General features: G+C 36.5%; 1 protein-coding gene across 3 annotated transcripts in view; it reads left to right on the forward strand.

Annotated features, from left to right (window-relative positions):
* The window catches only part of CENPC (centromere protein C), an 81,155-nt gene extending 56,975 nt beyond the window's left edge, over positions 1–24,180 (forward strand). For 2 of the 3 annotated variants that reach the window (XM_047855126.1, XM_047855127.1), the window contains 6 exons: positions 4,787–4,891; positions 12,618–12,746; positions 14,741–14,836; positions 16,503–16,657; positions 22,726–22,816; positions 23,972–24,180. In XM_047855126.1, coding sequence (XP_047711082.1) covers positions 4,787–4,891; positions 12,618–12,746; positions 14,741–14,836; positions 16,503–16,657; positions 22,726–22,816; positions 23,972–24,042 — 647 coding nt within the window. In that variant the 3' untranslated portion in view covers positions 24,043–24,180. Of the gene's footprint in view, positions 1–4,786; positions 4,892–12,617; positions 12,767–14,740; positions 14,837–16,502; positions 16,658–22,725; positions 22,817–23,971 lie in introns of those variants that run through there. The other variant, XR_007151458.1, reaches the window with a different exon arrangement.
* Positions 24,181–25,840: the final 1,660 nt, after the last annotated feature.

Genomic DNA, 25,840 nt, shown 5'->3' on the forward strand with positions numbered 1-25,840 from the left:
ATTACTAGTAATATGTTAAAGAAAACCCCTGGATTAAAGATTGGCTCCTATCTGTAATTTGAATGAGTTTGCCAACTTTTAGTCAAAATCCTTCAAAAAGATATACTTCTAGTCATCAGTGAATAAAAGTCCTAAATTTCAAGAATATAGGGAAGCTTTTAGAATGAAAAGGTTACAGATAAAGGAGAAAAAATGACTAGCACTGCTTATCTGTGTAACATTGGAAGAATAAAATAACATCTGTAGCCTAGAGATGTATTATAATCCAATAATCTTATATCTGGCCAACATATTTTTCTTACTGATAAGTGAATTTACTTTGCAGATAATGCAAAGATTGAGTTTACTCTAAATCCTCCAGGCAGAATACTCATATGAGGTATTCTAAACAAGTAGATAAATCAGAATGGAGTCCAAGAGAGGAAACAGTGATGAGGAATAGTTCTTGTAATATATGTGGTTAAATTTAAATAATGTGTATTCGTTTTCTGTTGGTATGTACTAAATTACCATAAATTTAGTGGCTTAGACAACACACATTTATTTATTATCCATATTTTCTGTGGGTCAGAAGCCCAGGCACAGATTAGCTGGGTCCTCTGTTCAAGGGTCTCATAGGCTGCAATCCGAAGTATCATCCTGGGCTATGGTGTCATCTGAGGTCCTCTTCAAAGCTAATGTGGTTGTTAGAATTCAGTTCCCTGAAATTGTGGGACGGAGGTTCCTGTTTTCTTGCTAGCTGTCAGCCATGGGCCATTACTTTTCAGCTTCTAAAGGGTACTTGCAGTTCCTTGCCACATGACCCTTTCCAGACGCCCCTTCACAGTGTGGCACCTTGGTTCTTCAGAGCCAGCAAGGAAGAATTTCTCTCTGCTTCTGCTAAATGGTGTCTTAAATGTATAATATCCTATATATTGTCGTGTGTGTGTGTGTGTGTATGTGTGTGTGTGTGTGTGTGTGTGTGTATATAAAATCATGATGTAATCACAGGATTATATATTGTTACTATTACTATCGCCATACTCTCCAAATGAGAAGAAAGTCACAGTTCACACATACATCTTAGGGGAGAGGATTATTACACAAGGATGTGAATCATTGCTGATTACCTTGGGGTGTGATTAGTAACTAATGCTAATGTGAATGGGGATTTATAAGTGCTAAATAATGATTTTTGTAATAGTACCTTGAAATCCAGACTATATTAATACAACTTAGTATGGTAGGGAAGAGAGTAGTGGCAGAAGAGTGGTATAAAAAGTAGTCTAGGGGTGCCTGGGTGGCTCAGTCAGTTGAGCGTCCGGCTTCGGCTTAGATCATGATCTCGTGGTTTGTGAGTTCGAGCTCCGCATCGGGCTCTGTGCTGATGGCTTGGAGCCTGCTTCGGATTCTGTGTCTCCACCTCTCTGGCCCTCCCCCACTCATGCTCTGTCTCAAAAATAAATAAACATAAAAAAAATTAAAAAAAATAAAAGTAGTCTAAAAGTTTTATTTTACTGAATGAGAAAAAGGAGAGGAGAGTGTATCTTGGTAAGGGTTATATAATGTTTTAAGTATAATCACGGAGAAATGAGAGTTTGACTTTTGAGTGTCAGGAATGGGAAGGTGACCAATATTAGAGCGAAAAATCACAGTAGAACTTTGAAATGACCAAGGGAAGAGAGGAAAAAGAAATGGGCATTTGTTGGAACCAATAAAAATGAGAAAGAAGAAGCACTGATATAACTAGTAAGTGTAAAGTAAGATGGAAGGAATAAAAGGAAACAAGTTAGTTGTTATACTAAATAAGTGTAAGTGGATTGAATTCCTCTCATGTAGGGACTCTCAGATTTGGTTGAATAGTACAAATTGACTTATATGTTTATAAGAAACACTTAAAACAGGTTTTAAAATAAAAGATTGTCAAAAAATTAAGTGGGCTAGTGTAATATAAAGAAAATAGTGTAATTTTAGTATTAGGCAAAGTGGAATTTAAGGTTAAAATACAAGTGCTGAACAGAATAAAGAAGGGCATTAGTGATAAAATAAAGAATTAATGAAATAGAAAGAAAAATCACAAACTCTTATGTACCAAACAACCTACCAACTAAAATGTATAAAGAAAAAAAGAAAAAGCAAGATTTTTATTTAAACAGTACAGTTAGACTGGGAAATTTTAATAAACTACTTTCAGAATTGGAAATTTCTAACAAACAGTAAGTAAGAGCATAGGAATTTAATTATATAGCCAATAAAGTGAGTTTAGTATATAGAACTTTGCATTGTTCAGATAAAATGAGTGGATTTATGTATACAAACATGCACACATAACTACCTCGATTTACAAATTTCCTACTGTGGAGCATTTAGATGGTGTTCAAACTGGTTTTTGTTTTCTAACTATGAATAGTACTACCATGAGCATTCTTGACTATATAGCTTTGCCCATTAAAAAAAAAAAGTAATAGAAGGTTGCCTGGTTGGCTGAGTTGGAAGAGCATGTGACTCTTGATCTTGAGGTCATGAGTTTGAGCCCCGTGTTGGGTGTAATGAATGAATGAATGAAAAAAACAGTAATAGTTACTCTTTAATGAATTGCTATATATCAGGCATTTTACAGCATTATATTAATTTATATCTCACAAAACTCCATGAGGTGGTTTCTATTATTTATCCTTATTAGACAGATGGAAAAAACCACAGAGGTTGAATGACTTTAGCTTCTGTGATATTTCTCAACTGGTTCATGGTATAGTTAGTATGTAAGTTTGACTCCAAAACTTAGCTCTTGAGAATTCGGAAGAAATACTTCTAACAGAAAGCCAGATAGATGGTTATGATAAACTGTAACAACCAAAGTATTTTAAAAGTTGTAATGATTATTTATAAGAGTTTCAGTTTATTGATACTGCTTTTTTTTCTACTGCTTTTAAAAAATATTTATTTAGTTTCGGTTAATGTATAGTGATACATATATATATATATATTTAAGTTTATTTATTTTTGAGAGAGAGAGTGCACAAGCAGGAGAGGGACAGAGAGAGAGAGAGAGGGAGACACAGAATCAGAAGCAGGCTCCAGGCTCTGAGCTGTCAGCACAGAACCTGATGCGGGGCCTGAACCCACGAATCACGAGATCTTGACTTGAGCTGAAGTTGGACATTTAACCAACTGAGCCACCCAGGTGCCCCAGGTGGATTGTTCCTTTTTATTTCCTTTAGATTTTTTTTTTTTTTTTTTTTTTTTTTTGGTGTGGTTTATCTTGCTCTTTCGTTTGCAACATATTTTTCTGTCTCCTTATTTTGTCTAATGTTCTATTTGTTTCTCTGAATTAGAACAGCTTCTTCTCTTGGTCTTGAAGAAGTGGACTTTTGTAGGAATATCACCTGTATAGACTGTGTGTGCTTGGCAGCTTTGCCTGGCCAGCTGGAGCCAGAGTGAGCATGGGCTGGGGGTTCTGGGGCATTTCATGTCGAGGCTGCCCCGGTGGGATGGCTGGACCTGGACTGTGCTTGGGCTGGGGTCACCTTGGCATGATGGCTGGAGCTGGAGCAAGGGTAGGATGGAGGGGGTCCCTGGGTGCTTCATGCCAGCACTGTCTTGGTTGGATGGCTGGAGCTAGGGTGCAGGGATGGCGTGCTACCCTGTGAGGATAGCTGGAGCTAGGGTCCTGGGGCTGTCTAGCAACCCTAGCAGACTAGCTAGAGCACCCAAATTCTGATCCCATCTGTGTTATCAAGGTGGAAGAACATAAGCAATAGTGCTTGCCAGCACCTCTGATCTGGAGAGAGTTCTGGCAGCTCCACCACTTTTTGGCAGATGCTGTAGGGTTAGTAAATGAATTTCCTTCAGTTTGGGTCCAGTACCCTTTATTTTTTTTTTTTTTTTAAATTTTTTTTTTTCAACGTTTTTTATTTATTTTTGGGACAGAGAGAGACAGAGCATGAACGGGGGAGGGGCAGAGAGAGAGGGAGACACAGAATCGGAAACAGGCTCCAGGCTCCGAGCCATCCGCCCAGAGCCTGACGCGGGGCTCGAACTCGCAGACCGCGAGATCGTGACCTGGCTGAAGTCGGACGCTTAACCGACTGCGCCACCCAGGCGCCCCGGGTCCAGTACCCTTTAAACCACTGTTTTGTTTGTTTTACATTGTTTTGTATCGTTTTGTTTTCTTTTGTTTTTGTGCCTCAGAGCAGGTGAATCTGCATTTCTCAGTGACATCCATTCCTTTTGCAGGTCACAGTATCAGGGTAGGGTTTCTGATGTTACTGTGTGTTGTCTCTCCTTTCTCTCCGTGTCCCTCTGTCCTTTGTTGAGCAGAACCTGTTCAGTCAGCTCTCAGTTCTTCAGGAGGAATCGCTCTATATCTAGGTGTGTCCATGAGAATGGGAATTGAGGGTCTTCCCTATGCCACCATTTTGGGCCACCTCTAGCTTTGGCTCTTATTGTGAATATTTTTGCAAACTCCTTTTCTATAAATTAAATTCTGAATCAAAGATTATTATAATAGTTATTGCTAATTTATCCTTAATCTGTTTACATTTCCACCTACAGTGTATTTACTTCTGTGCCTCTTTAACATCATTCACTCTGAGTGTTAAGTTTTTTAATCTTTGCCAATTTTTTAGTTTATTGTTACATTGGCATTTCTTTAATTACTAACACAAATATATTGTAAAATTTTGTTTTTCTATTGGTTTGTCTAGAAACAATAGTGTTCCATAGGGTAATATCAATTTTTCCACTACAAAGTACCATACAACTAAACATTTATATGTATACATTTTTGTTTAATATTTTTTTACAGTATTGCCTTCCAACACACCAGATGTTCGCAGGACCAAGAGAACACGATTGAAACCTTTGGAATATTGGCGAGGAGAGCGAATAGATTATCATGGAAGGCCATCAGGTAAATTCCAATTTACACTTTAATATCTGACAATAAAAAATAATGAGGATAGCCACAGTTTGTTTATATATATTACGTTTCAAGCACTATCTTAATATTTACTCAGATTACCTCATTTTATCATCATCCTTCAAAAATGAGTCAAGAATAGATTCAAGTACAAATTTGTCTGATTACTATAGAGATGCTTTTCTTTTTCTCTATTTGGTAGCAGTTTGAGGTGAGTGGCTTTATAGAGTTTTATTATTCCGTACTATTAAACAAGGTTTTTAAATGCATAAAATGAGTCACTAGATCAGAATATGAGAAAATTATGACTGGCAGATATTAAGTATTTCCCTTTACTGTTCTCATCCCACTTTCTCATCATATTTCTCTACATAATGTAGAGAGTGGGCAAGGAAGTACAATGAGTGTTCTCTAAAAGTTATTTCCTTTCTGTGATGGGTAAATGTAAGTCAGTGAGCTAAGCTTGCATGTGGATTATTATAAATATTTCATTGCTGGCCTTTGTTTTCTTTGTTTTTTATTTATTTGTTTATTTTAAATATAGTTTATTGTTAAATTGGCTAACATATAGTATGTACAGTGTGCTCTTGCTTTTTGGGGTAGATTTCTTTTTTGTGGTTCATCACTTACATACAACATCCAGTGCTAATCCCAACAAGTGCCCTCCTCGATGTCCATCATCCATTTTACCCTCTCCCCCACTCTCCCATCAACCCTCAGATTGTTCTCTGTATTTAAGAGTCTCTTAAAGTTTGTCTCCTTAGTCTCTGTTTGTAACTATGTTTTTTTCCCTTCCCTTCCCCCATGGTCTCCTGTTATGTTTCTCAAGTTCCACATATGAGTAGAAAACATATAATATCTTTCTCTGACTGATTTACTTCACTTAGCATAACACCTTCCAGTTCCATCCATGTTGCTGCAAATGGCATAATTTCATTCTTTCTCATTGCTAAGTAGTATTCCATTGTATATATAAACCACATCTTCTTTATCCATTCATCAGTTGATGGACATTTAGGCTGTTTCCATAATTTGCCTTTGTTGAAAGTGTTGCTATAAACAATGGGTTACAAGTGCCCCTATGCATCAGCACTCCTGTCCTTTGGGTAAATTCCTAGTAGTGCTATTGCTGGGTCGTAGAGTAATTCTGTTTTTAATTTTTTGAGGAACCTCCACACTGTTTTCCAGAGGGACTGTACCAGTTTGCATTCCCACCAACAGTGCAAGAGGGTTCCCATTTCTCCATATCCCGCCAGCATCTGTTGTTTCCTGAGTTGTTCATTTTAGCCACTCTGACCGGTGTGAGGTGGTATCTCTATGGTTTTAATTTGTATTTCCCTGATGATGAATGACGTTGAGCATCTTTTCATGTGTCTGTTAGCCATCTGGATATCTTCTTCGGAAAAGTGTGTATTCATGTATTCTGCCTATTTCTTCACTGGATTATTTGCTTTTCAGGTGTTGAGTTTGTAAGTTCTTTATAGATTTTGGATACTGACTCTTTCTCCAATATGTCATTTGCAAATATCTTTTCCCATTTCATCAGTTGCCTTTTAGTTTTGTTGATTATTTCCTTTGCAGTGCAGAAACTTTTTATCTTGATATGGTCCCAGTAGTTCATTTTGCTTTTAATTCCCTTACCTTTGGAGATGTGTTGAGCAAGAAACTGCTGTGGCTGAGGTCAAAAGAGGTTGTTGCTTGCTTTCTCCTCTAGGGTTTTGGTGGTTTCCTGTCTCACATTTAGGTCTTTCATCCATTTTGAGTTTATTTTTGTGTATGGTGTAAGAAAGTGGTCTAGTTTCATTCTTCTGCATGTTGCTGTCCAGTTCTCCCAACACCATTTGCTAAAGAGATGTCTTTTTTCCATTGGATACTCTTTCCTGCTTTGTCAAAGATTAGTTGGCCATACATTTGTGGGTCTAATTCTGGGTTTTTATTCTATTCCATTGGTCTGTGTGTGTGTTTTTGTGTCAATACCATGCTGTCTTGATGATTACAGCTTTGTAGTAGAGACTAAAGTCTGGAATTGTGATGCTTTGGTTTTCTTTTTCAATATTATTTTGGCTCTTCGGGATCTTTTGTAGTTCCAGACAAATTTTAGGATTGTTTGTTCTAGCTTTGAGAAGAATGCCGGTACAATTTTGATTGGGATCGCATTGAATGTGTAGATAGCTTTGGGTAGATAGACTTTTAAAAAAAAAAAAATTTTTTTTTTAACGTTTTATTTATTTTTGAGATAGAGAGAGACAGAGCATGAACAGGGGAGGGTCAGAGAGAGAGGGAGACACAGAATCCGAAACAGGCTCCAGGCTCTGAGCTGTCAGCCCAGAGCCTGATGCAGGGTTCGAACTCACGGACCGCGAGATCATGACCTGAGCTGAAGTTGGACACCCAACCGACTGAGCCACCCAGGCGCCCCTAGGATAGACATTTTAACAATATTTGTTCTTCTAATCAATCCATGAGCATGGAATGTTTTTCCATTTCTTTGTGTTCTCTTCAGTTCCCTTTATAAATTTTCTATAGTTTTCAACATACAGATCTTTTACATCTTTGGATAGGTTTATTCCTAGGTATTTTATGGTTCTTGGTACAATTATAAATGGGATCATTTCTTGATTTCTCTTTCTGATATTTTATTATTGGTGTATAGAAATGCAACTGATTTCTATACATTGATGTTATATCCTGCGACTTTGCTGAATTTATGTATCAGTTCTAGTAGCCTTTTGGTGAAGTCTTGTGGGTTTTCCATGCAGAGTATCATGTCTGGGAAAAGTGAAAGTTTGACTTCTTTGCCAGTTTTGATGCCTTTTATTTCATTTTGTTGTCTGATTGCTGATGCTAAGACTTCCAACACAATGTTAAACAAGAGTGGTGGGAGTGGACATCCCTGTCATGTTCTTGATTTCAGGGGGAAAGCTCTCAGTTTTTTTCCATCGAGGATGATGTTAGCTGTGGTGGGCTTTTCATATATGACTTTTATGATGCTTAGGTATGTTCCTTCTATCCCAACGTTCTTGAGGGTTTTTATTAAAAAAGATGCTGAATTTTGTCAGATGCTTTTTCTGCGTCGATTGACAGGATCATATGGCTCTTATCCTTTATTTTATTAATGTGATGTATCACATTGATTGATTTGAGAATATTGAACCAGCCCTGCAGTCCAGGAATGAATCCCACTTGATCATGGTGAATGATTCTTTTTATGTGCTGTTGAATTTGATTTACTAATATCTTGTTGAGAATTTTTGCATTCATGTTCATCAGGGATATTGGCCTGTAACTCCTTTTTTGTGGGGTCTCTGTCTGGTTTGGGAATCAAGGTAATGCTGGCTTCATAGAATGAGTTCAGAAGCTTTCCTTCCTTTTCTATTTTTTGGAACAGCTTGAGAAGGATAGGTATTAACTGTGCTCTAAAAGTCTCATAGATCCCCAGGGAAGTCTTCTGGTCCTGGACTCTTATTTGTTGGGAGATTTTTGATAACTGATTCAATTTCTTTGCTGATTATGGGTCTGTTCAAGTTTTCTATTTCTTCCTGTTCGAGTTTTAGAAGTGTGTGGGTGCTTAGGAATTTGTCCATTTCTTCCAGGTTGTCCAGTTTGTTGGCATATAATTTTTCTTAGTATTTCCTGATAATTGCTTGTATTTCTGTGAGATTGGTTGTGGTAAGTCGATTTTCATTTGTGATTTTATCTATATGGATCCTCTCTCTTTTCTTTTTGAGAAGTCTGGCTAGGGATTTATCAATTTTGTTTATTTTTTCAAAAAACTAACTCTTGGTTTCATTGATCTGCTCTACAGTTTTTTTTTTTTAGATTCTATATGGTTTATTTCTGCTCTGATCTTTATTATTTCTCTTCTTCTGCTGGGTTTGAGGTGTCTTTGCTACTCTGCTTCTATTTCCTTTTGGTGTGCTGTTAGATTTTGTATTTGGGATTTTTCTTGTTTCTTGAGATTGGCCTGGATTGCAATGTATTTTCCTCTCAGGACTGCCTTCACTGCATCCCAAAGCATTTGGATTGTTGTATTTTCATTTTTGTTTGTTTCCATATATTTTTTAATTTCTTCTCTAATTGCCTGGTTGACCCATTCATTCTTTAGTAGGGTGGTCTTTAACCTCCATGCTTTTGGAGGTTTTCCAGACTTTTTCCTGTGGTTGATTTCAAGTTTCATAGCATTGTGGTCTGAAAGTGTGCATGGTGTGATTTCAATTCTTTTATACTTATGAAGGGCTGTTTTGTGACCCAGTATGTGATCTATCTTGGAGAATGTTCCATGTACACTCAAGAAGAAAGTCTATTCTGTTGCTTTGGGATGCAGAGTTCTAAATATATCTGTCAAGTCCATCTGATCCAATGTATCATTCAGGGCCCTTGTTTCTTTATTGATCCTGTGTCTAGATGATCTATCCAATGTTGTAAGTGGAGTATTAAAGTCCCCTGCAATTACCACATTCTTATCAATAAGGTTGCTTATGTTTGTGATTAATTGTTTTATATATTTGGAGGCTCCCATATTCAGCACATAGATATTTATAATTGTTAGCTCTTCCTGCTGGATGGACCCTGTGATTATTATATTATGCCCTTCTTCATCTTGTTACAGCCTTTAAAGTCTAGTTTGTCTGATATAAGTATGGCTACTCCAGCTTTCTTTTGACTTCCAGTAGCATGGTAGATAGTTCTCCATCCCCTCACTTTCAATCTGAAGGTGTCCTCAGGTCTAAAATGAGTCTCTTGTAGACAGCAAATAGATGGGTCTTATGTTTTTATCCATTCTGATACCCTGTGTCTTTTGGTTGGAGCAATGAATCCATTTACATTCAGTGTTATTATTGAAAGATACGGGTTTAGAGTCATTGTGATGTCTGTAGGTTTCATGCTTCTAGTGATGTCTCTGGTACTTTGTGGTCCTTGCAACATTTCACTCACAGAATCCCCCTTAGGATCTCTTGTAGGCCTGGTTTAGTGGTGATGAATTCCTTTAGTTATTGTTTGTTTGGGAAGACCTTTATCTCTCCTTCTGTTATTCTGACAGACTTGCTGGATAAAGGATTCTCGGCTGCAATATATTTTCTGTTCCTCACATTGAAGATTTCCTGCCATTCCTTTCTGGCCTGCCAAGTTTCAGTAGATAGGTCTGCCACTAGTCTTATGGGTCTCCCTTTGTAAGTTACATCCTGTTTATCCCTAGCTGCTTTCAGAATTTTCTCTTTATCCCTGTATTTTGCCAGTTTCACTATGGTATGTCATGCAGAAGATTGATTCAAGTCACGTCTGAAGGGAGTTCTCTGTGCCTCTTGGATTTCAATGCCTTTTTCCTTCCCCTGATCAGGGAAGTTCTCAGCTATGATTTGTTCAAGTACACCTTCAGCCCCTTTCTCTCTCTTCTTCTTCTGGAATTCCTATGATATGGATGTTGTTCCATTTGATTGCATCACTTAGTTCTCTAATTCTCCCCTCACACTCCTGAATTTTTTTATCTCTCTTTTTCTCAGCTTCCTCTTTTTCCATCATTTTATCTACTACTTCACCTATTCTCTCCTCTGCCTCTTCAATCCGAGCTGTGGTCACCTCCATTTTATTTTGCACCTCATTTATAGCATTTTTTAGCTCCTCATGACTATTTCTTAGTCCCTTGATCTCTGTAGCAATAGATTCTCTGCTTTTTTCAAGCCCAGCAATTAATTCTATGATTATTATTCTAAATTCTTGTTCTGTTGTATTGCTTAAATAGTTTCTGATCATTTTGTTAGCTGTTGCTACTTCCTGGAGGTTCTTTTGAGGAAAATTCTTCTGTTTCGTCATTTTGGGTAGTCCCTTGAGTGGCTCTAAACTGCAGAGCACTTCCCCTGTACTGTCCAGGTAACTTGTGTTGGTGCGCGGGGCCGCAGTCAGACCTGATGTCTGCCCCAGCGCACTGCTGGGGCCACAATCAGACTGGTGTGTACCTTATTTTCTCCTCTCCCAGGGGTAGGACTCACTGTGGAGTGGTGTGGCCCCTGTCTGGGCTACTTGCACGTGCCAGGCTTGTGGTGCTGCTTCAATGGGATCTGGTCTATTAGCCGGGGTGGATCCACAAGATGCACAGTGGTGGGAGGGGCAGGCTTAGCTCCCTTTGCCATCGGTGGTCCCCTGCGGGAGGGGCCCTGTAGCACCAGGAGGGAGGCAGACCCGTGGGAAGGATGGATCCACAGAAGCACAGCATTGGGTGTTTGCGCGGTGCAAGCAAGTTCGGTGAGGAGAACTGGTTCCCTTTGGGATTTCGGCTGGGGGATGGGAGAGGGAGATGGTGCTTGCCAGCGCCTTTGTTCCCTGCCGAACTGAGCTCTGTCTTCCAGGGCTCAACACCTCTCCCTCCCGGTGTCCTGTTATCCTCCTGCTCTCCGAGCAGACCTGTTGGCTTATAACATTCCAGATGTTAAGTCCTGCTGGCTGTCAGAACTCACACAGTCCGGCCCCTCCACTTTTGCAAGCCAGACTTCGGGGGCTCTGCCTTGGCAGGCAGGCTGCCCCTCCACCGCCCCAGCTCCTTCCCACCAGTCCGTGTAGCGTGCATCGCCTCTCTGCTCTTCCATGGGCCACTTGTCTACTCTTGGCCCTGGAGAGTCTGTTCTGCTAGTCTTCTGGCAGTTTTCTGGGTTATTTAGGCAGATGTGGGTGGAATCTAAGCGCTCAGGACGTGGTGAGCCCAGTGTCCTCCTACGCCACCATATTCTAGAGTCAACTCCAGCTTCATCTTTTTCTATAATTTTATCTTCTATTTTACTTATTCTCCCCTTTGCCTTTTCAATCCTCACTGTCACCGCCTCTATTTTATTTTGCACCTCATTTACAGCATTTTTTAATTCATGACTATTTTTTAGTTACTTGATCTATGCAGCAGTAGATTCTCTGCTGTCTTCTATGCTTTTTTCAAGACCAGCGATTAATCTTATGACTTATTCTAAATTCTTGTTAAGTTATATTGTTTATATCTGTTTTGATCAATTCCTTAGCTATTGCTACTTTCTGGAATTTCTTTTGAGGAAAATTCTTCCGTTTTGTCATTTTGGCTAGTTTTCTGTACCTTATGTGTTTTAAAAGCTTGTTATGTGTCCTGTACCTTGTGAGCACTACTATATTAAAGAGGGGTCATACACTGTCCAGGGTCTGGCCCTTCAGGAGGTGTTTTTTGGAGTGTGTTACTTGCTCTCTGTTGTTGTGACTCTGATTGCTTTATCTCCCTACTTATAGTGTTGTTTTGGACCCTGTACCAGGTGTGCTTTGTTTGTTTGTTAAAGTAGCTCTATGGCCCACCAGGTTGTCCGGGCCCCTGGAGAAATCTCTGTCACTCTGCAGCCTGGACTCTTGGAGTTCAAAGTCCTTTGGCCTCAACACTGCTGTGTTTGAGGGATGAGGGAACTTTGGGTCCCCCTACTTCTCTGCCATGTTGAACCTCTCCTCTTTGTTTTTTAACCTTCCATTGATGAATGTTGATTTCAAGCAACAGAGATCATTCTCCCATCTTCCATCAACTCATCTGTATTTAGGGTAGTAGAAACATAAGTGGGGTTGGTTGGTATTTGTGTTATTTGAGTTACTAGCTGTAAAATGGAATAGTAGTATATCCTCTGGTAGTCTGAAAGGAAATAACGCTATATTTAAATTTTTTAAAATATTTTTACTTTCTCAGGTATGATACTTTATTACCTTTTTTGTTGTTAACTTCCAGGAGGATTTGTGATTGGTGGAATACTGTCCCCAGACACAGTATCATCTAAAAGGAAGGCAAAAGGAAACATTGGAAAAGTCAACAAATTAGTTAATAGGAAAAGGATCTGTCTTGATAATGATGAAAGAAGTATGAACTTATTCCTGAAAGTAACTTTTGGATTTTATTTTAAATAATAGTATGCTGGTGGGGCAACTGGGTGGCTCAGTTAGTTCAGTCTCTGACTCTTGATTTTGCTCAGGTCATGATCTCAAGGCTGACAATGCAGAATCTGCTTGGGATTCTTTCTCTTGCTCTCTCTGCCACTTGCCTGCTTGTGCTGTCTCTCAAAATAAATAAATAAACATTAAAAATAAGTAGTGCTCTGAGAGGTAGCTCTTTATAAATTTTGAAATTTATTTCTAAAACCTTTAGATATAATACTTTAGGGTGAATTCACTTTTTTCTTCTGTCTTTTCTATTAAGTTTTTTATTTAATTCCAGTATAGTTAACATATAGTATTATATTAGTTTCACGTGTACAATATAGTGATTCAGCAATTCTATACATCATTATTCAGTGCTCATTATAAGTGTACTCTTAATCCCCTTCACATATTTCACCCAGCCCCTCTCCCACCTCCCCTCTGATATGCTTCATTTTAAATGAGTACCCTCAGTTAAAGTTTTTTTTTTTTAACGACATTTTTTACTTGAAGCATACTTCAGAATACATGGTTCTAAAAGATGTATTTAAAATAGAATACACATTTTCTTCAAGTACACACAGAAGAATCCCCTATTAAAATCACATAAAAAGAAATATGAATATTGCAAATTTAAGAAGACTGAAATCATATCAAGTATATTTTCCAACCATAGTGGTATAAAACTGAAGATTAACAATAAAATAAAGCTAGAGAATCTACAGTGTAAATATTAAATATTTAATACATAAATATTAACACACTACTCCACAAGATTGGGCCAGATAAGAAATCAACGCAAAACTTGTCGTTACTTTCAGTGTTATTGTTTAATCTGGTCTCTATTTTATTTAGTTCTGATATTTATTTATTTATTTATTTTTAATTTTTGTTTTTTTCCTTCCTTTACTAAATTTCAGCTAAGTCTTTTACTGGTTCTTGTGGTGTAATGTGAAGTTGTTTATTTGAAATTTTCTTAATACAAGCATTTATAACCATAAATTTCATTCTTAACATCTGCTTTTGCTGCATTCTATGAGTTTTGGAATATTGTATTTTATTTTATTTTATTTTATTTTATTTTATTTTATTTATTTCATTTCATTTATTTCATTTCATTTCATTTCATTTCATTTCATTTCATTTATTTCATTTATTTCATTTCATTTCATTTCTTTCCTCCCCTCCCCTCTCCTCCTCTTCCCTCCCCTCCCCTCCCCTCCCCTTTCCTTTCTCTACACTCAATGTGGGGCTTGAACCCACAACCCTGAGATCAAGAGTCACACAATGCCCCATGTTTTTCTTTTATTTTGAATTTACTTTTTACCGTCCACTTTTGTCAAGATTTTGGAAATACGCTGATTTTGTTCTTTAAAAAAATCATTAATGGCATAATGTAAAGCATTTCCTCATGAGTAAATTACTTTTCACTGAAACTGCCCTTTTCTGTGCTCAAACTATGATTAAAATAGATATTTTAGGGGTGTCTGGGTGGCTCAGTCAGTAAGCATCTGACTCTTGAACTCAGGTCTTAATCTCTGGGTCATGAGTTCAACTCTGTTGTAGCCTACTTCAGTACAAATAAAATGAAATAGATATTTCAATAAATTTTTTTCTGAAGTGTATTACATACTTCAGCTCTCTTAAAGGATATTCAGTATGCCATATAACTTCTTGATGACCCAAGAGTATCAAGAGTTGTCACATCAAGCTTACAAAAATAAATTTAGTATGTTTGCTTCCATACTAAATCATTGTGGTTTTTGAATTTTTCTTTATCAGAGTGGTCATTTATAAATAGGAAAATTGGAAGAGAGTGTTATGCCTCTGGCAATTTTTTTTTTGTGGTTGGTTTGTAGCTATATTTCATACTAGACTTATTTTTAATTGAGAAGAATTATTTAACTAGTTTCTATTTCAATGATATTTCTTTTGCAGAGAATAAATTCATGTTAAATCTGAATGTACCTTTGGGAGATCCGTTGCAGCCAACAAGGGTAAAGGACCCAGAAACAAGAGAGGTGATTCTCATGGGTAAGATTAGAGATGATACTGAAAATGCTTAATTTAACAGCTAGTAAGGGCAAACTGCTGGCTGGATGACTAGCCTATCTACTCTTTCTTTTTCTTCCCAGCTGTTTCAGAGCCAAAGTCCAGTAGGGTATCTAATTCCAATAAGCAGCCTGTGTGAAGACTACTCTGGAGGAGCATTGATACCAAACAACATCTAGAGGGCACATAACACAATGCATTTATACTCTGGGTTACAAGTGCTATCATTAGGAGTGTTGCCTCCCCGGTAGGGTACAGGTCTTCTTTGATCAAGGGGACACATGGGGACAAGGGCTTTTTATGGGTAATTGTTGCAATTTAGCTGGTAGATCCCAGGATACCCCCTTACTGTGAGACCAGACAGGGACTGTGGGCAGGATTTAGACAGCCTTATGGGTCATGCATACCAAAAATAATACCTGGGATATCAGACCTTTAGGATGATGACTAGCAAGGACACTGATCTGCCACACAAATGCCAGGTTTAAGTTTAAGGTCAGCACAGGGTCCTAGAAGCCTCCTGTTGTATCTAGTAGGCATTAAAAGTACAGTGCCTGGGACACCATGATTGGTTCCAAAGGAGGGGCTATAGTGCAAGAAGGGCAAGTAGGGGACACTCAGCTGTTTAGCAACCAGGCAGTATTTACATACAGGAAATATTTAGATGTTTTAACTGTTTTGACAGTACCAGTAAGTACTGAGGACTGTTTATCCTAAGTCAAAGGACAAATAGGTCAAGTCAGAGAGGTAGTAATGGTATTTTCACTTAAAATTTTGGCTGTGAAGTAAGTTCCATTTGACATCTTAAGTAGCACAGTTATTTTTATAATCAGATTGTTTATTTGGCAACAGGTAGAAGTACAGAAAATTTTGTTTAGTGTAGTATCTTAAAACATTTGCTGTTTAGGTTCGAAAAGTAGTGAGTTTGTCAGGAGTTCATTGCTTTTTATCTGTTTCTTGCATCTATGTATTTTCTATGTCCTGTAACCTGTGAGATTACTAACATTACCAAAAATCCAAGGAAACAAGCTGATGATAAAGAATATATTAACTATATATTTGGCAAGGTTTATAAGTGAAAGGGAAATTGAAGAGTGAGGTAGTTATTTTTGAGCATCTATTAGAACTCTTGCTTCACATGACAGAAATCTTGCTATTTAATAATCAGGCAAGCACAAAATCTGTTGTTATGATGATACATTTGTTAATTGTGGGCTTTGTTAAACTTTTTAAAGATATGGAATTCTACCTTGTGTCTTAGCTAATTTTTTTTTCTGAGTTATAATAGAAATAATAATAATACTGCCACTATTATCATTAATATCCAAGGCTTATCTAATGCTTATTTTGTGCCAGGCAGTGTTTTAAATACCTTATACACATTAATTCATTTGATAGTCACAACTCTAACATAGATGAACTGTTGTCTCATTTTATAGAAAAGGAAGCAGGCACAGGGTGAGAAATAACTTGCCTGGTCACACAGCTTATAAGGCAGACAAAATTCTACCTCTACCATTTTATTTAGCTCGAGTAAATGAGGTTTATATCTAGAAATAACTCTTGTTGTATATATGTGTGTATATGTTCTATCATTGATCATTATTATTGCTATTGCTTTATATTTATAGTAGTGTTTTTCCCTTAGATCTTTTAAGGCCACGAGATACATACCAGTTTTTTGTTGAGCATGGTGAATTGAAGGTATATAAAACACTGGATACACCCATTTTTTCGATGGGAAAATTGATATTAGGACCACATCAAGAAAAGGGAAAACAGCATGTTGGCTCAGATATATTGGTAAGTGTATTTCTCCATATATTTATGTTTGGGTATAACTCTCACTTATTGGACTTGATGAGGCATTAAAAACACTATTTTCTCAGAAATGAAATTACTATAGTGCATGAGAATTTTTTTTATTAAGTCTTTTTAGAGTTGGTCAACCAATGGTTATTTAAAAGTATTTGTTCTGTACATAGCACTGTAACTTCAAACTTCAAAAATTCCGACGTTTCTTTACTTAAAAGAATCCTAGAATATATCTAGGTTTGCAGACAAATCAGTAAAGCCAGTGAAAATTAAGCCTAAATCTCGTTTCTCAGATCATGTAGTTTAGCAACAATGAGGTTTTAAAAGTCTTCTTCAGAATCATGTAATTAGCAGTAGACGGAGGACTAGAAGCTAGTTACTTCAGTAAGTACTAAATAATGTGTTACTGTATATGGCAGTATTACTGGCTGAAATTATAATGAGATGGCAAGGTGGGTGAGTCTCTGCCTCTGTCTCTTATTGGAGATACACACCCCTACACCACTGATGTGAGATACATATATTTGCACATTTTGAATTTGAAAATTACAGAATTTGAAAATCACCAAATTTTAAGAATAGTAATATTTTACTGACATTTAAAAAACGTTATGTCTGAGGCACATTTTTCAGTAAGTAGCGTTTCAGGAACTTGTGGTATCGTGGGTTAGTAGAGTATTGTGTTCAAAACAATTATTTTTTCTGACAAAATTGAAGTAAACTCAAGAAGGAAAAAAAGAAAGAACATGCGGGCCCTTGAATTTGTATTAACAAAGAAGGGCAATTTGAGACAAGGAAAGAAGTTACACATGAGAGTAAAAGAGTAATTCATTATTACATTAGTATAAGTAGAATCCAGATTTAAAATGCTTTAATTTTTTTTAAATTTAGTTATTTACTTATTTTGAGAGAGCGCACACATGTGCTCATGAGCGGGGGAGGGCAGAGAGAGAGAGAGAGGGAGACAGAGAATCCCAACCAGTCAGCACAAAGCCTGATAAAGGGCTCAAACTCACAAACCGTGACATTATGACCTGACCCAAAACCAAAAGTTGGACGTTTAACCAACTGAGCCACCTAGGCGCCCCAGATTTAAAATACTTTAAGATATACTTTAAGCCAATCTTAAAATGTTATTGATCTTCAGGTGCTATTAAAGGAGTAAAAGTAACGCATTTAACTGAAGTAATAATTCCTGTATAATCGTTAAAGAACAATTAATTAGATAAGCATTGTGCAATACTATCATTGAAATAATAACACTTACCCATTAAATTGTAATGCCATTATTATACAAAAGAAAATTTGAGTAGTGAATGTTTTGTAAGTATTTAACCTGGCCACTATTCAAAGGAATCCACGTTAGAAACGTGGATATTTTATATTTACTGAACTAGTAGAAATTATTGGAAAGATAATTGTATTCTTTGACCTATGAATCTCATTTCAGAATGTTTTCCTAAGAACATAATTTAAAGGTTAGGGAAGCTGGACATATGTAGGTATTTATTGTAACATTGATAGTAATTGCAAAAATTAGAGACAGTTGAAATGTGCTGCAGGAAGAAATGGTTATATTTTATATTTTGACCTAATGAGATTAACCATTGTATGATACTAAGCAGTTATATAGCACTTAGATGTTCCATGTACTCTCCTAAGTATTTTTATATCAGTTTAGACATATTATTTTAAAGAATAGCCATATAAGAAGACCTTTAGGATAAATATTTCAGCAAACTTTTATAAAATAGAGAGTTCCCTATTTTACTGTGACTAGAATTTAAAAATGAAATTGAAGGAACTGTAGAAATATAACATGTTATTAGGTTATTATAGTTGATTTTTATTTCTTTGAAATATTGTCTTTAACGGTTTTTAATGAAAATGAGTTAGTTTTTTTTTTCTTGATAACAAGAATAGTTTTACATTTTTTGTTTAAACATGAAGCACACTTTTATTTTTTTTTAATTTTTTAAGTTTATTTTTATTTTTATTTTTTTAACGTTTATTTATTTTTTGAGACACAGAGAGAGACAGAGCATGAATGGGGGGAGGGTCAGAGAGAGGGAGACACAGAATCCGAAACAGGCTCCAGGCTCTGAGCTGTCAGCACAGAGCCTGACGCAGGGCTCGAACTCACGGACCGCGAGATCGTGACCTGAGCCGAAGTCGGCCGCTTAACCTACTGAGCCACCCAGGCACCCCAAGTTTATTTATTTTTGAGAGAGGGAGAGAATGTCAAGCAGGCTCAGCACAGTCAGCTCAGAGCCCAATGCAGGGCTCGATCTTATAAGCTGTGAGATCATGACCTGAGCTGAAACTGAGAGTTGGCTAACAAACTGAGCCACCCACGTGCCCAACATGAAGCGTGCTTTTCAATATATGCTTTTGAGAAACAACAGGGACCAGATGGAGAACCAGCATAGGGCATTAACTCTTTCCTTCAGACTCAATGTTAAAGACTCTCTATGAGAGGGACAAGATAGCAGTAGTAGATGTGTTAAAATCAAACCACAGAAGAATTAACAGATTAACTATAGGAGTTGGTTGTGGAGCTCTCCCAGAAGACAAGAAGAGATTAAGAAATGGAAAATATAAAAGTGAAGCGATGTGGGGAACAGAAAAAAAATAGAAGAGAGATAAAAGCACAAATGAGTGAAGGGTAGAAATATTTGAAAAATTAGACAATAAATGTTCCAGAACTGAAAAACAGAAAAGTGAGAGCAACACACTTAAGGGAACCAGAGTTCCTTAGAGAAATGTCTGAATGCAGGCCTGGGGCTGAGCTTGAAATATTTTGGTCATACCTATGGGCAAACTTACCAAAGACCATTAGAATTGGGTCATAAGGCCACAGGATCCAACTTGAAGATGCTTTCATTGGACAAAGATGTGAAAGCTTGAGTATCAATAAAAATAACTTAAGTGAATTGATACACATCTGTTATATCTAAATTCATGAATTTTAAAGACAGCTACAAAAAGAAAAACTAATTCACCATTGTTGGAGAATTCTAGGAAGCTAACTCATTTTGACAACAAATATGGTAAATAAAGGGAAAGAATCAAACATTTATTCTGCCCTTTTCATATAAACCGTACTATTATGTAACCAAATAGATATGAGGCAAAATTTGTTCTCTTAGAAATATTCCAATTAATACATGAGGAAGAAGTGTTAGAATGAAATATTACCATTTTGCAACCCCTGAGAAACTGTTGGATCTATCTAGATATGGAGCATCAGTCTCTGCTAACATCTGAAAAAAAAGACAGCCAGACATTATGTGCCTCCTCATGGAAGAATACAGCAATATGTATGAAATAGTCTTGTCTCTTCCATCCCCTTAAAAAAAATTAACAACAACAAAAATACCTGAATTTGATCAAAACTTTAAGATCCAACTACCAGTATAGGAAATAAAGAATAGATGACCTTTCAAATGACCCCCTCGGAGTGTAATGAGCAAAATTCAGCTGTGCAGAGGTTTTTACAACAAACTTTGCTGCTCGATTTCTTTAATAAATACATTGCAAGAAATAAAAAAGAACCAAGTAGAACCTATATAGATCAGGGTTTCTCAACCCTGGCACTATTGACATTTTAAACCAGTTAATTATTTGTTTGGGGCTTTCTGTGCATTGTGGGATGTTTAGAAGCATCCCTGGCCTCTACCAAATAGACTCTAGTAGTACTTCTCTAGTTGTAAGAATCAGAAATGTTCCCAAATATTGCCTGTTGTGTCCTGAAATTGAGAAATCATCCCCAAATTGAGAGCCACTATAGTGATTTAAGTGATTTAAGAGGATAAGTAAACTCTTCAAAACACATTTAAGAGACAATTGGAAATTTTAATACAGACTGGGTATGTGATATTAAATATTCATGTTTAGGTGTGATAATGCTGTTGTAGTCGTGTTTTTAAAAAAGCACCTTGAGGTGTACCTGGCTGGCTTAGTTGGCAGAGGCTGCAACTCTTAATATCAGGGTTGTGAGTTTGAGCCCTACTTTGAATGTGGGGATTACTGAAAAAAAAGAAACAAGACTTTAAAAAATACATAAAATAAAAAAGCACCTTGATTTTTTAGTACACGCTGAAATATTTATAGATGGGTTTATGATGCTGGGGTATTATTGCAAAATAATATGGAATGGGGGAAGTAAAGAGACTGAACAGGGAAGGTAGTTCCCTGTTCATGGTAGTTCAACATTCTATTTTTGTGTATTTCAAAAGCCTTCTTATTAAAATGTTGACAGAAATGAGGAGTTGTGCTTAGAGAGCCAAACTGAATAGGTAAGAAAAAAAAAAAAACACCTAGAAATATATGCTTGACATTCTGGGTAGTATGTTTGTTGCCTTTTGTTTTTTAAATTGGGACAAATTTTTTTAGATGTAATAAAAAATTTTTTTAATTAAATTATAAAAGTACCTTTGGAACCATTATAAGAGCTTTTTTCCCATTTAGGGAGTTAGTATATCATATTAAGAGCATGCATTCTGGAATCAAAGTGCCTGAGTTCAAACTCAGCTCTGCCATTTACATTGTGAACTTGGAAAATTACACCCCTCTGTTGCCTCTATTTCTTCATTTGTATAAAGCTATTAAAATAGTACCTGTCTCACTGGTAAGTACATACATTAAATGAATATAAATTAAGTGCTCAGAACAGTGACTGGCAAGGAGTAAGTGCTAAATAAGTGCTAGCTGCTGTTTTTCTGGTATTTTAGGCTCATTTTACAAAGAGTTAAGAAAAAAAAGGAGGAAGAAGAGGAGGAATAATTCTCAGAATGTTTTTGATTGCTAAATCTCAAAATCTGAATCTCATTGTTTGAAGGCTTTATGTTGTTTTAGTTGCCAAAAAACAGATCATTGCCAAGATGCTACGTACACATAAATATAAAAATTGCCATGTTTGAATATGGAAGCCTGTACGACTTAGAGTTGGTTTTATCCTTTTACTTTCTTAATGTTGATACTTATTTAAATGTATCATTTGTTTGGTTTGTTTTTGCTCTCTCTTTGGTTTGTCAGTTTGAATTACATGTCCCGAGCATGTAACCTTCAACGAGGTGTATATAAAACCTAGCTGTTTTTCTAGTATACTAAAGTGATCTTATTTACAGTGGTTCTGAATTTTCATAAGCTGGTAAAAAATAAGAACAAAAGAAATTTCTTCCCATGTTAATTTTCTATTGCTGTTTTAACAAATTAGTATAGTTCCAGTGGCTTAAAACAACACCCATTTATTATCTCATACTTATATAGGTTAGAATTCTTCTATTTTTAAATGTTTATTTATTTTGAGAGAGAGAACGGGGGAGAAAATCCTAAGCAGGCTCTGTGCTGACAGTGCAGAGCCAGACATGGGGCTCAAACCCACAAACTGTGAGACCATAATCTGAGCCAAGATCAAGAGTCAGAAGCTCAACCAACTGAGCCACCTGGGCACCCCTATAGGTTAGAATTTTGGTGAGCTTGGCTGAGTATTCCATTTAGAGTATCACAAGGCTGGAATTAAGATGTTGGGAGCCCTGTATTCTTTTCTGGAGGCTCTTAGGATAAATTTGCTTTCAGGTTCGTTCAGGTTGTTGGCAGAAATCAGTTCCACATGGTTGTAGGACTGAGGCTCCCATTTCCTTGCTGGCTCTTGGTCAGAATGTCATTCTTAGCTTCTAGAAGTAGCTTCTATTTCTTGGCTCATGGCCCTCTTATCTTCAGTGCCAGCAGTCGGTGTCTTTAACATGCTTTGAATTTCTCTGCCTTTTCCTCTCCTTCATCTCTCTTCTGCTTCCAGCAGAAGCAATTCTCCACTTTTAAGAGGTTTGTGTGATTAGAATGGGCCCAACTAGATAATCCAGGCTTATTTATCTCTCCATCTCAAGGTCCCTTTTGCCATGTAACAAAACAAGTTCTGAAGATGAGAGTGTGGACATCTTTGGAGGGCCATTTTTCTGCTTATTCTTAAAGGAAATGTTTCCTTTAAGTTTCATTACAGTGAGTGAGTTGTGGTGGTTCAATTTGAAATGAAATTTTAATTTTTAATTTTACAGGTTTTTTATGTTAACTTTGGTGACCTTTTATGTACCTTACATGAAACACCTTATATAATAACAACTGGGGATTCATTCTATGTTCCTTCAGGTAAGAATAATTAAATACATTTTCTTTCATATAGTTAAATATTTATATAGTTGCTCATGAGCACCATGCAAATGGAATCCACAGTGGTCAAAATGAAACTGTTGTGTGACTGATGCCAAAGAAGTTTGATACATATTTTAATTTTATCATTAGGTAAGTATGTTAGTATTTGGTTACCTGAAAATTGAACAGGAGTTGTTTGTTACTAAAGGTAAAAATATTTAGTTAGAAGATAGTTGTGTCCAATGTAGGAGGAAAATTATTTTTCCTGTATTATCTCTAAGACATTATGTAGTCAAACAATTTTTAGTAGGTTATTTTAAGCATACAGAATAGTGTGTTTCGTTAGCTGTTGAAGAGCACAAGCCTTTGGAAAGAGGACTTTTAATTTGTTCTTTTGTTTATTCATCATTCAATGAAGGTGACTTAAAGTCTCTCAAACATTGCTCTTAAGAATGGGATACATAAGTGAACCAAATAGGGAAAAATCCCTGTCCTCATGGAGCTTACGTTCTAATGAAAGGAGACAGTAATAGTAGCAGTGTTTATACAGTCTTTAGTATGTACCAGCACTGTTGTGAACACTTTATTTATTATAACTCAGTTAATCCTAATATGTATCAACTTCTAATACATAGAAAGTCACAGTGTGTTACAGTATTGTACTCACTGCTATAAACCTACCTTATATGTGTGGCTATTCTGTATTTTATTTCTGTTGTTATTTATAATTAAGAGAAGCATTTGCTCTTTTTAAACTTTGAGATTCTGTTTTACCTTTTATAATTACTTTTATATGCATATATCTGGTTTAGGGGAATCTACAGCAGTTTCAATGAACTAATAACAGTTGAATTCAGAGAAAAATTTCCTCTTCCTTCACCCTTGTCTGATTCATCTTTGCATTTAGAATGATCAGAATGATGTAAAATTTTCACTTTTTCAAACCTTATCTGGATTACAGGTGATGGTTAACTCTTGGATTTTTTTAGTTCATGGAATTAAATAAGACTTACTTTAGATGAATTTATCTTCAAAAAAAAATTGGTAGTATATACTTTTTAACTGCCTTAGTGATAGCTAAACATTTAATCAAAAGGAAATGATTTCTATGGAAATAACTGTTTTTTTTTTTTCTTACTGCTTTACTTCTAGGTAATTATTACAACATCAAAAATCTCCTGAATGAGGAAAGTATTCTTCTTTTTACTCAGATAAAAAGATGAAAGATGAAGCAAAGTTTAAATAAGTGTGTGTGTGTGTGTGTACACACATATACACATATATGTATAAAACAGTTTGTGCAGTTGAGACATTTATCTTTGTAATTATTTGTGATGTTTTAAAATAAAAGTTTTATTCAATTTTGTGTTCTTTTATTTGATAAACATTTCAAACTCCCATGTGTGTCTTCAACTTTTTCCACAAATGTACCCCATAGGCCTGTATTGATACCCGTACTCATAGTATTTTAATAACATGAAAAGAATACCAAAATCACTGCTCTCATGGTGAAATATAGGACATACCTATTTTAGAAGAGATTTGATTAATATATTCATTCATTTAAAAATCTTTTCCAAATGTTAGTGTTAAGTGACGAATCCAGTAATAGGAACTGTGGATATATATCACTAGTACATCTGAATTACTTTCCTAAGGCTTTGTAAGAAAATAGTACAAACTGGTGGGTTAAAAACAAAAATGTATTTCCTCAATTCTGTAGGCTAGAAATCTGAAATCAGAATGTTGGCAGGGCCATGTTCTCTCTGAATTCTGTAGGTTTCACAATAATGTTTGTGCTTAGAATTCCTCTTTCTATTAAATGGATAGTCAGGGGGTGCCTGGGTGGCTAAGTTGGGTAAGAGTCTGACTTCAGCTCAGGTCATGATCTCACAGTTCATGAATTCGAGCTCTGTGTCCAGCTCTGTTCAGAGCAAGCAACCTGCTTTGGATTCTGTGTCCCTCCCCCACTTTCTCTCTCTCTCTCTCTCTCTCTCTCTCTCTCTCTCTCTCATAAATATTAAAAAAATCATTAAAAAAGTAAAAGTGTGAAAGATTATTTAAAAAATAACTCAGGCTTTCTTCTTACCAGATGCACTGAAAATATGTAGGAAACTAAAGAGATTTAGGGGATAAAATGGTTAAATGTCAAAAACAAATTGCTAGCAGTATTTCTGTAGTCATTTTAAGTATTCTATTAACCTGAAAATCTGAGTTTCATTTGTCATCATTATAATTGAACAGTATGTTTTAAATGTTGCTCTTATTTTGAAAGATCAATGCAAATGTATTACTTTTTCATTTGAAGCTGGTAGGGCATTGTCTATGAACTTCTCAGTGTCTCCATACAAAGTTGCAGAGTTTAGTAAATGAATAAACTTTTTATCACTAGAGAAACTGGTATACTTGCTTTCCCGGTATACTTGCTTTCCCAGGTCAAGAGTTGTTGTAGACTCTAAGTCTAAAGTTCTTTCTTGTTTAGCAAGAAAGCTGGACGCAGGATTAAAATGCCAGAGATGGCTAATGTCTGGGAAAAGACAAGAGCCCCAATAAGTGTCCTTGCCCTGTTTTTATTAGGATCCGAAGGCTTACAAACATGGTGATGAACGTGCACAAAGAGACAATAAATCTGTGAAGATTAGCTCATGGACCTGAGGGAAAGGGAGTCTTGAAGATATTCGGGGTTAGGGGTTAGGGGTTTGGGTTAATACCAAACAAAATCCTGGCCCTGCTGAAAGTTGTTAAAAGCAGACCTGAGGTCTACCCCCTCTGTTTATCTTAGCTAGCCTAGATGATGAGATAGGACATGTGACCTCAGGGTTAACAAGGCACCTTTTCTTTTGTTAATCCTCTCCCCTCTGGGCAGCGCAGCAGTCTATTGCCCTGTTTATTACCTTGTTTACCTAACTTGACTCTTCCCTCCTATGTGAAAGCAGCTTTCTGCTCTAGTACTAAATTGGGGGTCACTTGTGCCCTGAATACCTAATCTTGTTTCATACACCTATGTATTGGGGCCTATGC

Source organism: Prionailurus viverrinus, chromosome B1 (genome assembly GCF_022837055.1).
Source record: "Prionailurus viverrinus isolate Anna chromosome B1, UM_Priviv_1.0, whole genome shotgun sequence".
Taxonomy (NCBI): domain Eukaryota; kingdom Metazoa; phylum Chordata; class Mammalia; order Carnivora; family Felidae; genus Prionailurus; species Prionailurus viverrinus.